At 36.2% G+C, this 16,990-nt stretch overlaps 1 protein-coding gene across 13 annotated transcripts in view; it reads right to left on the bottom strand.

The window, feature by feature from the left end:
- The window catches only part of LOC139970709 (kinesin light chain-like), a 76,232-nt gene that overhangs the window by 44,081 nt on the left and 15,161 nt on the right, over positions 1-16,990 (bottom strand). For all 13 annotated transcript variants that reach the window (XM_071976621.1, XM_071976630.1, XM_071976622.1 and 10 more), the window contains exons 3-8: positions 16,064-16,227; positions 4,884-5,114; positions 4,253-4,319; positions 3,352-3,583; positions 2,363-2,450; positions 1,716-1,817 (exon numbers count right to left, since the gene is read on the bottom strand). In XM_071976621.1, coding sequence (XP_071832722.1) covers positions 1,716-1,817; positions 2,363-2,450; positions 3,352-3,583; positions 4,253-4,319; positions 4,884-5,114; positions 16,064-16,227 — 884 coding nt within the window. The remainder of the gene's footprint in view (positions 1-1,715; positions 1,818-2,362; positions 2,451-3,351; positions 3,584-4,252; positions 4,320-4,883; positions 5,115-16,063; positions 16,228-16,990) is intronic.

Below are 16,990 nucleotides of genomic sequence, written 5' to 3' on the forward strand. Positions count from 1 at the left end.
GTTAAAAATCATTCAAAATCTAACATGATCCATCTTTAAACAGCGTTACCTTGATAATAATGCAACAAGCGCCATCAAGCATTGAGAGTTGACTTATGTCTAAACAAACATTTGGTTTCCACACGAAAGTGATTTTTCAATTCGGCCTCGCTGTGATGAACCCTCCCTGTGATGAACCATCGTGGTGGTATGTTGGTGAACCGTACCTGTGAGCTTTTTATATCACTTATAAAACATGTCAGTGTGGCTACTTACTGCGACTCACAAGAGTCCACAACATCAGATAATTCATTGCAACATTTATCTCAAGGTGTTATGCTGTCCTTCAAGTATACAACATTATTTGATTAGTTGCTCCTTGTTCTCAGAATAACTTCCTCTCACCATCACGAGGAAATTGTTTTACAGCAAAGAAAGTGATGGTTGACTTTTATCAAGCAAGAGCCATAGCATCATTCATGAATGCTAATTATTCAAACCAGAACAAACTTAAGGGATCCTACATTGTCTTCTGACTTTATCAAATATTTACTTTTTTCTTCAAGTTTGGTTGACCTTTTACTGCTGGCATTTACTGATAAGGTTAAGGTAGCAACAGTGTGTGTTTACTCTGGAATGCTAGACCGTCATTCAGACTTCAAATGTCTTAGAAACAAGACTCAGTAGTCAACAATGTTTTGGTCAACATTACTACTAGATTGTCAGACATATGAACTTACCTCTTCAAGTTTTCACTTGACAAAGCGATCAAGAAACACTAAACAATTTTAAAATTCTCAATTCTTAAATCTTTCTGACTTGAGCTAAGATATTTATAATTATTATAATCATTCATGAATTACTAACATTTTAGAATAGACATGACACAAAACTGGACACATGCAGGTTAAGCTCCTTAATGAGAGCTCTTTGCTTGTTTATGTTTGGTTTAATTGCAACCATTGCTGTGGTGGTTTTCGTCAAACATGCAGCCATCATTATTAACTGCTTTTATAAAACCTTGAATATCCAACACTATGCCAGGAGTGTCTGAGATGTGTCTTACAGCAGCAGGCTGTATTCTATTATTTAAATTACACAGCGGTACTCAACTCACTTCAACAGTCACTGTAAAGGTAGCTGTTTATATCTAACATCATGCCAGGAGTGTCTGAGATGTGTCTTACAGCAGCAGGCTGTATTCTATTATTTAAATTACACAGCGGCACTCAACTCACTTCAACAGTCACTGTAAAGGTAGCTGTTTATCTATTCACCCCTATAACTAGAGGAGTCTTCTCCATAGAGTCATAGAGTCTAGAAATGCTTGCCCCATATGTTAGTAACAATTGCTTCAGTTGCTAATTCTTATATGCAAATAAAACTGAGCCGACTATCTTTGCTATCATTGAGTAGTAGGTCTAGGATATGTGTTCAAGTTTCCAACTGAACAGACTGATGTCTGATCTACTTGGTAAGCTGACTAATGCCTGAGCTAGTTGGGTAGGCTAACAGTAAGCTGACTTATGCATGAGTTAGTTGGTAAGTTAACTTACGTCTGAGTCAGCCAGCTGATAAGCTGACTTATGTCTGAGTTAATAAGCTGCCGTATGTTAGCTGGCAAGCTGACTTATGTCTGATTTAGAAAGCTGACTAATGTCTGAGCTAGTTGACAAGTTGATTTTATCCCTGAGCCAGCTGGATAGGTGTCCATAGAAACATCCTATATATCTTACCTTTTCTCTGATTTCCAGGGCACGTTTACATAAAGGTTCTGCCTCTTTATACTTTCCTCGTTTTCCATACAAAACAGCTAAATTGTTCAACGTGGCAGCAACCTGGACAAAATAAGACAAGACGAATACAAAATATTGAAGCCATTAATCAACATTTCTGCTCCTGCTCTTTAACCTCAGTCAAAGCTCTTTCTCTTTCTTAACTGCAGAAAGAAGTCACAAAAAACAGAAAGAACAGCTTCTCAAACAAGATCTTTAATTTTCTAAAAAAAAATGTCTTTAACAAAATCTGCCCACTGCAGACCCCCCCCCCCCCTCCACTCCCAGCCTATTAGGTAGGAAACCACACTTAGCCAAGGCAATCCGTAAAATGTGTACGCTATAATGACTCGAGGAAGTCTTAGTAAAGAAAATTCACCAAAGTAGCAAGATTTGTGACTCAAAATGCCTTTATACTGCGATACAGCTACAAGAATGACATGAAAAGGTTAACAAAAGTACAGTTCACCGTTTGCAAGCTCTCATTACGTCTATAGTGCTAAGGGACCCTCATCTGTATGCCAACTGAATGTAAATATGTTAACAACCAATGAATTAATTATATTAAGCAATTAAATCCATCAATTACAATGATAGCTTTAACTCACCGCAGGATGGTCTGGTCCTAATGTTTTCTCTCTAATTGCTAAAGCATCGTGTAGGAGATTGCCAGCTTCTTTGTATTTATTTTGATCTCTGCATAGATAGAAAGATGTAGATGATAGAAAGATGTAGATATAGCTATCTGACCCTAACGAAGCGAAAAAACCCATTTCAAAGCCAATGCTTCAGTCACAATTTGGAAGTATAATGTCTAGCAAAAAGTATATTGTAGTACCATTGCATGAAAATAGTTTTCGTGAAATTTATTAAATTGGGTTCTATCCTTGGCTCATATTGCCTATGCACAGAATTGTCTTCAAAACCAATAGCTAGCAAGTAGAATAAGAGCTAACCAACCATCAAGGACATCGGTGTTTCATGCCACTCAACTAAAGTTTGGGTTAGATTTCTGTCAATCAAATTTGCATATTGATCGACATCATGATTACAGGAATGATCAACAGCTTTTTTTAAGAGAAGATATAGTTTCACTTGCAATGTCAAAAAGGGGAAAGGGTCCACTTCCCATGCCCCCCCCCTCCCCCAATTAATTGACCAACATGTTAGTTTAACTGTGCTGATGTAAAGACTGGTTCAAACAATAAGATTCAACTGAAGCAGAAACAACTCTGGCTCATTTATTATCCAACAACCATCGGACAAAGTCCTGCTTCTTTAACATTGTCCAACAACCATCGCACAAAGTCCTGCATCTGAAATATTGTCCAACAACCATCAAAGTCCTGCAACTGAGACATTGTCAGACAACCATCAGTTAAAGTCCTGCATCTGAAACAACGTCAGGCAACCATCGCACAAAGTCCTCAATCTGAAATATTGTCCAACAACCATCGCACAAAGTCCTGCATCTGAAATATTGACAGACAACCATCAGACAAAGTCCTGCATCTGAGACATTGTCAAACAACTATGCAATGGAGTGCTATGGTTGTGAGGGGACGGTAGCTGAGGAGTAGTGAATATTTAATGGTACCTGTAGACAAGGGCTAATATATTCAACATGGTAGCTACATCAGGGTGGTCATGGCCAGATGTCTTCTCTAAATCTTCCAGAGCTTGTTTGCAGAGAGGGACTGCTACCTCGTACCTGCCCTGAGAGGCATACTGAATGACAAGGTTGTGGAGTGTTCTTAGCCTGGCTGGGATTTCATAACCTCCAGCTGAAGGTGACCCATTGGCTGGTATAGACTGGTGAGCATAACCCTCTGTGAACAAGGAAGATTAACAGGAGGGGCTGTGTTATAGTAACAACAACACACTACAGTGTAATGAAAACAGGGAAGTAATAGATTGATAAATGATATCCTGTCAGTAAGAGAATAACATGTTACCACTGGAGTCTCAATATGTTAGTCACTACTTTTGCATAAAATCTATTTTGCCTGAAGTTAAATGTGGTACTGCACATAGTGTACAGGGAAATAGTTCCTTGTCATTATTTGTCTTTTTTTAGCTAAGAATAAGGAGTCCTTCTCAAGATGGAGATGTAGGCTATCACATACACCACTCCTCTGAAAAAAAATTGCCTTGGATTAATTGTCAAGTTTCAAAGACCTCTTGATTGTATCCAACTGACCCGGTTTATTGTTTATTCTGTTTATTCTTAACATACAATGAACTGTAGCACAAAGCCTCTTGTTCAATGTCCTAATTGTCCCAAAACTTTATTAAAGCTACAGGAGATAAATTGAGTGTTAGATATATGGCAACAACCAGATACAAACAAAGAAGACTTAATAGATAATCATTAATTTGTCATATCAATAATATCTTTTCTATTGTGTCGGAGGACCGTGGACATTAGCTAGAAACTATCTGGACGTTACTAGTGAAACTGTATACATTAGAATTATATAAGGCAAGCTCCACGATACCTTCTCCTTGAGCTACTTCATCGTCTGGGAAGGTTAGATCAATTGCTGCCGAAGAGCTATCTTCACTCTGCAAATGGAAAGATAAAAACAGAAAATCAATGAGGTTTCACGATCACAACCCAAACAATGGCAAACTCTCTGAATCAATTTCAAAATGTAGCAAAGGAAATATGAAATGAAACTCCCATCCAGCTATTTACCATGATTTATATAAAAGGTTAAAAGAAAAGTACAAGGAAAGTTCACTTGATCAGTTTCCAGCTTAGCGTTCTCACGTTAGTTTAAAATGTTGCCATCTGGTTCCCTAAATTAGCTGAGTCAATCAATTCAGTCTGAATTAATTGTGGTTTTTTGTAAACAACTCCTTTTGTCATTCGATTTGTATCTGTTCTTCATTAGCGATATTCCAAAACTTACCAGGTTTGCATATTAATGAGTGACAAGTTTACCTGTCTGCTCACAACATCAGCACTCTACAGTACCCCAAGGGAGCTGGTTAACCTCTTCAACACTTGTACACCCCGTTACCCGTCAATGACTCTCCCTCTATTTCAACCAACCAAAGCACCTGAGAGTGGTTCTCTTTGTGGAAGATGCTAGAGAGCAAAATAATTAACATTTTATAACATACCTCTGGTGTTTTATCTTCATCATATTTCTTTATGGAGTTCATGTATTCCAGATGTTTGTATTTCTCATCCAGTTCTGCAAAGTTTTGTTCGCTAGTTTGAAGTTTCTGTTGGGTCGCTGCCAATTCATCTCGCAACCAGGTGTTTTCTTGGACTAATCGCCTTACTTGAGCTCTCAACTTTTGTTTCTCTGCTTCCACCATATTTAGATGGTGTCCTAATGCCATCATTACCTAGAAAAAGGACAGGAAAAAGAAATTTATAGAAATCAGAAAAGAAAATAGAATAAGATAAGAGTTCATCATTTGGTTAAATGCAATTAAAGGTGACAATTTACTTTACAAATTAAGCTACTGTAAGGTTTTACATAGCAATTAAAAATCACACCAGATCACATTCTTCATGCCAATGCTGGAGAATTTCTGTCAATAGGTATGAAATATCAAACAATTTCCCAATGATATGAAATTGTTGTTAACAAACACACCAATGACATGTGTGTCCTTGTTGCCTGCTAGCATGGTGGTAGCTGGTCATGCAAATAAATGTAAACCCCAAAACTTACAGGTTTGGTATTTAAGAACGATGGTATTTACCTGTCTCTTATTCATACCATGCACTACTAGCTACCCTAGCCTAAGAATTGGAAACATTCTTGCACTTCACCCCCAATGACCCTCTCTAAGGTCACTGTCACCCTCCTGCCACATCTACCCATTCCTCAAAGTGCCATAATCTTACATCAAAACATTTGGGGTACGGGTCTAATTGGCTAAGCAACATTAAGGAAACAATGCAAACATATTGTTGCATTGTTTAATTCATGTGGAGATGGAGTTTGACAAATTCCCAAAGTAATTTCATTTCAAGCTGAGCAGAAAATAACCATTAAATAAGTAAACTAGTATTCCATTCTGGATTTTTCCTTCTCGGACCTGTTTCTAATTCAGCTTCCTCTTGTTGGCCTCCCGTGTCATCTCCGATTCGCAACCTTACCCCCCCCCCCCTCCTTTTTTTCCATCAAAGAAACAGTTACATTACGTAACAGGTATCCATAGATATTTGTAAGAACATATTCTTGCTGTACGCAATGATACCTACTGTACAGTACATAATAATTAACTTGATTTGCATAATGCCCGTTACTTATTTGATGACACATACCTACGGTGGTATTTCCATGGTTACATAGTTAAATATCACAGGACTAATACACATGTACAGTAGGTATTGAAGTTGTTATTCTAAGAAATGAAGTGTTTTCGTAGATTGTGTGGTAGGGCTTGCCATGGACACTTTAACAGAATTGTTCACAGCATGGGTACAGAGGAAGGAAGTGACTTTAATGTGTAGTGTGATCACAACTTAACTACTTACAGTAGTTCCCATTTGATGTTCAGTACATAAACCAACCATGGTTTTGTTGTAACTGCATGCCATGAATGTTGACTATCTAAGCAAATTGACCAAAATCAATTTTTAAAAATTTGAATTTTGTTGTATTTTACTTCAAAGTTTGTACATTTACCTTTTTATAGCTAGATGTTCTTGTGCACTATCTGTTTTAGTTCAACAGGCTAAAGTTAACACATAATTCATTTGCTGACAACAGAAATGTTTGCTGTCTCCATATTATGCATATACTCTGGCATAAAACATATGTGAAGATAAAAGCAATATTCTTGTCTTTCTCTCTAACTTTTAATCAAAATTCCTTGAATTCACATTGTGACCCTTTAAGAAGACACTTCAAAAAACAATCAAATGAAGATAGGTTACAAGCTAAAAAAATTCCTAAATTATAAAGATGTGAACTGATATACATGATGAGAAATAATGAAGACAATGTGTTTCTCTATACAGGGACTCTCTATCCTGATATATACCACTAACCAGACAGACCATAATGAGATTAAACATCAAAGTAGGACACCCTCTGGTCAAACATTTCTTATTCACTATATGAAATCAATACAAGGGTTTCATCACAGAGTTGAAGTAGTATATACCCTCTAGTATCATACCAAAAATTCTCATCAGCTCTGAAACAGACTCTGCATCAGCTAGAATACAAATAAGAGCAAGATTTCACGAGAGATGGTAGATTCATTTAGATCTTCATGAAGCTTTTACGATCTTCAACGTTTGCAGCCCGATCAATGCGGTAATGGATATGCGTGGTGTCGCCAAATCTGTGTGTTTGTTACTTTTATCCACAAAAGAAGTACTGAAACTTATAAATCAGACTATTAGCTCACTATGATCTGTTTCAGTACCAATACAAATCCTCATTATAGCTACAAATTATTTATTTCTAATTTCCCTCCCTCCTCCATCACCCCCATCCACCACCCCCACCTGTTCCACCCACCACTTTCCTCCATGCCTACATTGCATTTAGTCTCTTATTCATTTTTTAAGTGAAAGCCCATTACTTATTTTCCATTGTTTATTTATTATAACTTTTATCACAAGGGGATTATGAATTGTTTGCTACTAGTAACTAGGTTACCTGCAATCGCTACAACCCGGGTTACTGTACCTTCATATTAGGTCCTATCTTAGAATCTTTACTATCACTAGTATAGATCTGCTTCCAGTTACTAACGAAGAATCTTTTTGTCAACTTCCTCCTCCTCCTCTCCCTCCCCCCCCCCCCATCTAATGATGCATACATCTGACTCACATTGATTATGTAGTCATACCATCATGATGGATAGAAATGTCCATCAATATTTCAAATAGGTGTTTGGCAGGAAAGTTATCTTCAACGGGAAATTGGTTCAGTTTGATGCGGACAATGTAATAACGCACATGAATAAATAATTTGTACCAATATTGTCAGCTAGGTATAATGCTGTATTGAAACAATTTTCACCATTGTGCAGGGTTGACATTCACAGAGATATTGAATCACCCTCCTAAATATAATTAACATTAATTTAGAATCAGTTCATCACGGATGTTACTAGTTCGTAATTTGTTTTGTAACTTATGTTAATTGGTAGCCTAGTTTACCCAATACGCTTTTCTTCAATGACTATTAATGTTGCCTTTGATAGTCAGCATCTCATCAAGAGGCATACAGACAGACAGACAGACAGACAGACAGACTGAGAAGATTCACATCAAATGATCAACAGGGCTTCAGTTGTCATTTCATGAAAGGGTTTCACACATGACCAAGGACAAACAGAGCTCTGAATCCTCTCAGACATAGATTGAACACCACACGTACGGTACCAAACATCAGTTTGGCAGTAAAACAGTTCTGTTTTCTACTCTCTAGTTGGGAAAATGGGGAATATTTCCATCTGCATTCAGCTTTTAGCTTTTTCCAGCCTGAAGCATCATCCACTGCATTTTCATATCCAGTTTACCTTCTTACTGTTCAATGTTCCAATTTTGTTGATAAACTTCAATTTGTCTTTTCTTTCTCTCCTTCTTTGGGTCACAGTGATGATCAAAGTCATATAAGCAATGTACCATAGTCATTTCTACCAGGTACCAGGTAGCTGCTACTCTAACAGCTCCCTGCTGGTACTAGACCATCTAACATGCACGAAAGGGAGTCCAACAATACTAATACTAGATCATCGCAACTTTAATTCAATACCAGTTCCATCGGCAACCCACCTACAGTATTGAGACTTTCATCATAAGTAGGTTCTGTAAGCCACAATACGAAGAACCCTTTAAAATACTAATTTGCGACTCCACCGAAAGCTATCAAACAGACACAAACATGAACACACATGCACACACACACACACGCAAACAGGGCAGCTTCTAACCTTGTAAATATTGGATTGAATTTGTTTACCAGTTCATAATTTATGTTGTTATGGTAATGCCCATAGGTTTCAAACCTAGTGTGAAGTTTATCGATTGGAGGTTCCAATAGCCACATGATTAAGAAAGACTGCCACCTGTCAATAAAGCTTTATAAATTATTAATTGTGACTATTTTTGTTTGTACACTGTCTGGTTTCCAGAATTCCAAAACTGGTAAACAGATATCAATGGAATCTTTATTGGAAGAAGAGCTGGAAGGTATGCATGGCATTTGATATCAACAAATACAGACAAGTTATCAAACCCATTAGGACGATCTAAATATAATAAAATAAGAAACTGTGAAAATGTTAGACTTCCTCCACAACAACAACTATAGGCTGAAGCACTGCTAACACACACAAAACAATCCTAACAATATACTTATGCAATGTTGATACAATTTTAATTACGAAAATTTTGTTCTTGTTCTGCAAAATGCGATGCAAAGAATATCAACCTACTACACAAAAGCAAATATAGACATAGTATGTTTTTTGTTGTGTAGTCCTTTACTACATTGAGTCCCTGACTAATAGAAGAAAATTCAGAAAGTACAAACTTGCAAACAGTAAGCAGTTAACTATACTGTAGGCCTATATTCATTCTCCGACTATGAACCCTTGCACTTCATCTAATTTCTATAATTACTGAAATCCATAAATATGCAGAATGATTGTTAAAATTTGTCACAATTTGCAAGACCCAAACCATGCATTATATATCAAAATAAAAAATAAAACAATTAGAAAAACTCTAGCTATTTTAACCTTTGTATCATACAAAGTAAGTAAAAAACAAAAACTGCTTGAAGTTTGCCAGTGTAATTAATTGAGACATTTACAATTAGAGGTTAGCAATGATATGTACAAAAAACTGAAAAAAGAAAAATGACATCACTACATCATTTAAAAGTTCTACGAATTTACTGCTTCAAAATTCAGCTCATCAACATAAATGCACCGGACCAGAATATCGGCAGAAAAGACTAAGTGTATTTGATTGCACACAACAACAGACAACAGTTCTGATAAGGTGTGTATCTAATTTCAGGCACCAAGGGGGAAAAAAAGCGCACGATTCTATCGCTCACCTTGGCTGCCAGCCAAGTCATCTACGTAAGATATGAATTCAACTGGAGCTGTGGCGAGGAACAAGTTTTTGCTTCGAGTGACAAGGATCTTACTTGATTCTTTTCATTTAGGTTTCCAAGAGTAGCCTTTTTTGCTTGAAAGGAACTTAGATTTGTTATGACTGAAACTTTGCTGGAGAAAATTATTCTACATGCTTTCCTAAAGGTTCTCACGCAGCAAATCTACTCCGAGCTTTACTCTTAATACAGAAGCGGGAGAGGAAAGCAAAGCAATCAATATGGTAATACCTACCTTTGTTTGAATAACGCAAAAATTTTGTTTATATTAACCTACAGTATTGGCAAGCACATCAGAGTCTTCACTTGATTACATTAATGTGATGTTGCTGTTTCATCAAGGTCTGATATATGTTAGGCTTTTCTGAGCATTACTCTACTGTATCAATGTAAATCTAGCAAATTAAACTAAAATATTGCTAACCTAATTTTTTTATTTTTTTGCAACTTAAAATAAAATTGATTAAGAAGTGACCATTTTAACAAATTATTAACACATTAATATTTCCATAAAAAATATGTTTTGTTTAAACTTCCATGCATGTAGCAAAACAACAACCAAATGATCTTAAAATTGAAGGAAAATTCCATTTTTATGGATATTCTAACAGCATCAAAATATTGGGGGGGGGTTACAAATTTCTCCAAATTTCACGAATTAGTCTTCTGAATTTATACTGAACTCATTTGTCTTCTAATAAGTCCAACGCTGTTTTCACTATCCATATAGCTATTCCATTACTTGAATGTTGTTATCCAGCTCAAAATGCTAATGCATTTTCAATCAATGACTGTCAGAAGTTCTCCCTGCATAATGTTGATGAGTACAAGAGCGAGTATATAAACATCTGCAGGTATCCGCCGGGATGAAGCAGCAGCAGCAGCAGGGGGCTCATCTTCGTCTCTTCACAGACGGAGCTTTTACATGAGATGGCTGCAACAAAATGCCAACTGGCATTATGAGTGATGGATCACTGTTGCTAGGTAGTAGGTTACTAGGTAGTAAACTTGGGAGCATGACGTGAAACCCTTCTATCTCAATTTGACACTATTAGGAAACTAGAATAATGATGCCATGTTCCATATATTCAAATTAGTTTTTTTTTGTTTTTTTGGTGGTATGGTGCTGCCATGTTTAAGTGTGAGCACAATTATTTCATGTCATTCTGAAGTAATAACATCAAAATGTTAGTCAGGGCATTTTGACGATATTGAGTAAACAAGTTCATCTCTGTTGAGGACAGAATAATCATTGCACAGATTAACTACAGTTTTGACAATTTGTACAAATAAAGGAACATTTTTGTATGTGCAAAGATGAAAAGTGAAATTATACAATCAATCACCAAGTAGACCATGACTCATGGTTCCAATGCTTTTCAACAAATGAAATGTCAGACTTTTTTCGAGACCAAAGCAAGGTATTGTGGTATACTAAAGACAGCTAAAACAGTAATTAGGACTTAATGTTGGACTACCTATATTACACCTATACCTATATTATTGTTACTCTAACACAATTTATTTATTTATTGTTAATTTGCAGTGAGGGAGACATTTCACGAGCCATGAATCGCATATGTGGCATGCGGTATATATGCTATTACTTTTCAAGACAGTTTGATTTATACTGCTAAGTTTATCCTAGCTCTATTAATTCTTACCCATAGTGCAATATTAGGTCTATGCCTATTGCCTAGCTGTACTATCTTGCATTATGATCTGAATGTAAGGCTTGATACGATGCCTAAGTTCACTACACTGCATGAGGACTAGGACAGAAAAATTGCAAATCACAGGAGAATCAACATACACAAAGGCTCCAGGCTTCTTTTTTTTTGTCTTTGTCTTGCAGATAAAGAAACCTAAATGATTAGTCACGAATATTAAAGGGAGTGTTACAGATGAGGATTTCCCTGACTTTATCAGACTAAAATGTCAAAATTCCTGGGCTTCCTATACCCAGAGAATTTTTTTTTTCAATTCCCTAATTTTGCCTTGACTTTTCCCATTTTCACAGTTTGTAAATGTCATCACCATTGCAGATTCCATTTGCCATTGGCCAAGAACAAAAGATAGAAGAAGAAAAAGAAAAAACACCTCCAGGTTCCAACAGATTGCTTCGAATGAGTCTGGTTGTCAATATTCTGCTGGGAAACTATCAACCCAAACTAACTCCTAAATTATGTTTAATTCATGACAATACTTATATATGGTACACATTTAATGTTCTATATCATAAAGTCTTACCTCTGCTCTATTAAGTTTTTCAATTTTACCATATCTTCCATAAAATTTTAAATAATATAACAATACTTTGGATTAATTGGCATACTGTTTACAAACATTTCATGCCAAGTCTTAATGGATGGACCATTTTAGGAGGATCATATAATCCCTTTCAATTCCTTCATGACAGGAATCTTAAATCATGATACTGTTATGACAACTTGCTTGTAACTGTACCAATATCTGTTGAGAATTTAAACCTATACACATCCTTGGTTAGTTATGGTAGGTGATTACTGTATATGGAGAAGAACAATCTAGAATGTCTCGGGGAAGGTATCAAACATAAAACAAGAAAGGTTGTGATCAGTCCTACATCCAGGATTGATCAACTGTACAGCAACTGTAGTTGTATCTATGTATGACATGATTTTCACTTTTGGTATGTATGACACAAATTTTAGTTTGTTAAGTTTGAGAATTGAAATAAGTGGCAAGTTGTTCATTTATCCTGGTGTTTCTATAAATTTCACTACTGAGGATGACAGTGCTCAGTAGGTGATTACATTGAGGGGAACACTCCACAATGTCTTGGAGAAGGTATCAAACATAAAATAAGAAAGGTTGTCATCAGTCCTACATCCAGGATTGATGAACTGTATAGCAACTGTAGCACAGTAGGTATGTATGACATAAATTTTACTTTTTTTAAGTTTGAGAATTGAAATAAAGGGCAAGTTGTTCATTTATCCTGGAGTTTCTATAAATTCCACTACTAAGGAAGGACTTCAGGATCACAGCTTATTGACAGAGCTCAAAGATAAGCTGGATTTGCAGGATTAATGAAGAGGAAAAAAAAAGCTACAGTAGACAGATGATGGATAAGGAAGGAGTGCAGTCATTTATATACACAAGGTTTAAACATTTTTTTTTTTTTCACATTTTCACAACATTTTTTACCCAAGAGCGAAAGGGCTCTTAATCAAAACATTCATACAAAATAAAAATCTACTTGTCAGCTGTCCCTTTTGAGAATTAAATAATATCATTATTAACATTTTAAGTGCAATAACTATGTTCTTGCACAATATAGAGGCGATATCATACACATTTGTAAATTTCATTTCAACTTATAGTTCTTGAGATGTGTATTTTACCATTTTAAAGTTTTTAATTTTGATGACCTGACACGATCATGAATGAATGACATTGATATCCACCAAAACAACAGGATATTTTTCATTCATAATTATTAAGAAAAACACAGGCATGTCATCTTGAGACATAATGTTTAGGAACTTTTCAAGTTTGTCCCCTGTTTAAACTTCCGACTCCACCTCTTACCCATCATAACAGCAATCTGCCATATATAAATACATGTATACACATATTGATATGGGGATGTTGGCACTATGACTAGGACAGGGATAGCATTAAAATACATAGATCAATTTACTGCAAATCATTGACTTAGCAAATCCATAAAAGTGTTAGTTCCGTGACAATTAAGTTGAACTATTCACAAGATATGCTGGTCATCTGATTTATTAGACTGTACATCAGCAATTCTTTCATTCAAATCTACTTTATCTAGTTTTCGATTGAAGCAAACACACTATGTTGTGGCTTCTTGCATGAGCACTGAACAACAGAAGCTTCCAGTGAAGTGAACAAAGCAGAATTATTCTGACAGGATGCAACCACCGTAACATTTCACACCGAAACACAATGTGTCACCTAGCTACACTGTATCCCATCAACATCATTCTAAATACCAATCTAGAGACACTGCTAAGTTTACAGCACAGCTTAAATATGGGTGGAGTATGACACTATTATTCCTTACTGGAAGAGCAACTCCCTCAAGCTGAGATGCCTGTATACAACTTTTAACTTTTTGGCACCAAGCAGATGAAAATCCAGGCTTTAAGCTTTTCATGTATGTATGAGTACTGAATGGATGATTTGGAAGGAAGAGGGCAGTGACCCTAGAGAGGGTCAATTAAGGGCACAGTGCAAGAATATAACCAGTTTGTACGCTAGGGGTGGATCTCAGAGTGTGTATGTCTAGGAGACAGGTAATGAATGAAGTATATATATCCAAAGTATCTTGGAATGTCTTAAACACTTGAAGAGCCTAACATGAATCCCATCCAGATTGGGTATGTCCAGTACATTCATATTTGGATTATATTGGGCAAGAGACTATTAACCCATACATTCCCTACTTCAGCCTTTTCTGGCATAGGAATAGCAACACAGGTGGGGAAGGGGGGAACAGGAGTCTGATCAGTTTCCAGGGGTGTTCCAATTGCATATGGCAGCAATATTCCTACAAGAAAACCACTGCTGTGAACATAATTGGCAGTGCATGGTTCAGATGCCACTCCCCCAGTATCCAGGCGAGGGGTACAAAGACCAAAACAGTGAAACATTATCTGGATCCTGGCTCAGAGAATTTAATGGTCCAGTTTGAACATGGCATTGCTCCAACCCAAGAGATTTTTCCGTACAGTTCATTTCTCTCTTTCTGCACACAAACATGCAAAACATTAGCAAGTTTTGTAACATTGCTAGTTATCAAGAGTTCTGCAGCCACTTCACAAACATCACAAACTGATGACTCTTTGAGGTGTCTTACATGACCAAAGTAAGTTAGGAGTAGGCGGTTTGAGTAACTGAAGGAATATGACACTAAATTATTCAGAAAAAAAAACTTGAAAGGATTAATACTAGGTTCTCAACGGTCACTCCTACGTTAAGCAACACACAGTGCCATCTTCTATGAGCATACATGGTTCTGTAATTATTACATCAACTTCTACCTCTTGTTGCCATAGGGAAGTATGACTCATCCTCCTCCTACAACAGTCCTCCTGATTGGATGCCGGGAGGGAGTCATTGCTTCGTCAACGCTTAATGATAGAGATCAACACATGCACATACTAAGTGCTCTGACGGAACTTCTTTAATATGCAAAACTGTTCTTGTTACATCTGAGTGTGGCGTATCTAACAGCCATCGCTAAGAAGACTACTTACCTTATCACTCTCTAATAGAACTTTTAAAAAAAACGAAATACTACAAACATACTTCCAGGAAATTCACTTAATTAATTTTTCATTTGTTTATATATTTCGACATTGGTGAAATGTCACCAATGTCCACAAACAAAATTTTATCAGACGCTGAGGTGCCACGCAAAACGGTTGAAGGTATCACTTGCATAAATATCAAACAGATAAGTACAGTGATGAGCAACAAGTGCTGTGAGAATTGTGCAGTAATTTTACCAAGCACAAAATTTGCAAACCACTGTTTGATGAGCCTCTGATCTGTAACAACTGTACAGAAATGTAACTTAGACTCTTATCGGGTATATATACCAAATACCAAATTTCTTTGACTAAATCATGCGAGGCAGGTAAAGGACCCAGACCTCCCAAATAATATTTTGGCTTAAAGGTACATAGATACTTACCAAGAGGAAATGCTAACGAACATCTTTTCCATTGCAAGGAAATCAACACTAACAGGCCAAAGTCTGATAACACGTGTTTGCTGGATTTTACATTCTCAGTTTTTTTTTCCTTCTTGTTCATGGATTGATTTTAATATTGCTATATTAGTGAAATTAATATCTACATCAGCAAATTTCAGAAACTTATATTAAATTTAGCAAAAAATACTTCTACCAGAGAAGTAAGTAAAGGAATGAGGGAAGACATGTAATTCAAGCATTTCTGGTTCAATTTGTAATTATTATGTGGGAATGACTCCTACCAAGTGAAATCAGACTCTGCATTAATAGCTCTATTAGTAAACATTGTTCATATCTATCACTTCTTTCACAAAGGTTAAAGAAGGTGGCTGGCTTGATGTCTCCTTCATATGAACTTTGTAAAGTATACAAAGAATGCTGTCAGAGAATAACAGTAATCACACTCAAAGAATTAAAAATGGGCTTACCTTAGCTTCACCAAGACCAAGCTCTAAACTTTCCAATGATTTTTCAATCATTCTGGTTTTCTCTTCCACTAAATTGGAATCTCCTTTGTCTTTCTTGACCATTTTGAGAGACTGGTATAAACTGTTTAATATATCGTTGTGTTCATTTTTTAGTTGTTCAAGGCCTGCAATATGAAACAAAATCATATGAGCTCTCTGTGGAAATTTAATGCTTCACAGTTGGTAACCAAGATACCTAGGTAACCACTAGATCAGAAATTACTACTCGCATCGAAAGTACAACTTACTCCACAAAGCGAAAGGAGTCTTTGTGATGCTTTTTTCATATTTGGTTTAGAAACTTTACCAGATCAAACAAGTTTTACATTCAATAAGTTTCCAACTGGTCAAACTCTGTCACCATCATAGATTTGGTTTATTGTCAGACAAAAGCTTTATGAACAAGTAACTGGTGAATGTGACAAGATTCTCAACATTTTGTTTTCGAAGAAACTTTTTCATATCAGTTGCAATCGCAAGTAAAAGACACTTGGGAATTTTTTGACAATTTACATCGACATTCCAAAACGAAACTTTGACTAATCAAGATCATGTCGTTCATCCTTATATGATTATAGCATTGAAGGGAATCATAAAATGGATCACAATCAACTCAAAAAACCTGCTTCACAAGAAATGCTACAAAATCTGAAAGATATAAATACTAGTTGTTCAATTGAGACTATTTCCTTGGTAAGGCACTTTCATTTTAGAATGTACCAGATGCGATATGATAATACAAGTTCTTGCAGTGTTTTTATGTCACCATTTCTGCCTATTGGCAAACAGCATATTAGTCTTGGGCAAGTAATTCAACACTAAGTCAGAGTCATGACTTCTGTTTGGGAGTGGAATCGCTACTCCACATTTTTTAGGTTTCTTCTCTAG

This window comes from Apostichopus japonicus, chromosome 8 (genome assembly GCF_037975245.1).
Source record: "Apostichopus japonicus isolate 1M-3 chromosome 8, ASM3797524v1, whole genome shotgun sequence".
Classification (NCBI taxonomy): Eukaryota; Metazoa; Echinodermata; class Holothuroidea; order Aspidochirotida; family Stichopodidae; genus Apostichopus; species Apostichopus japonicus.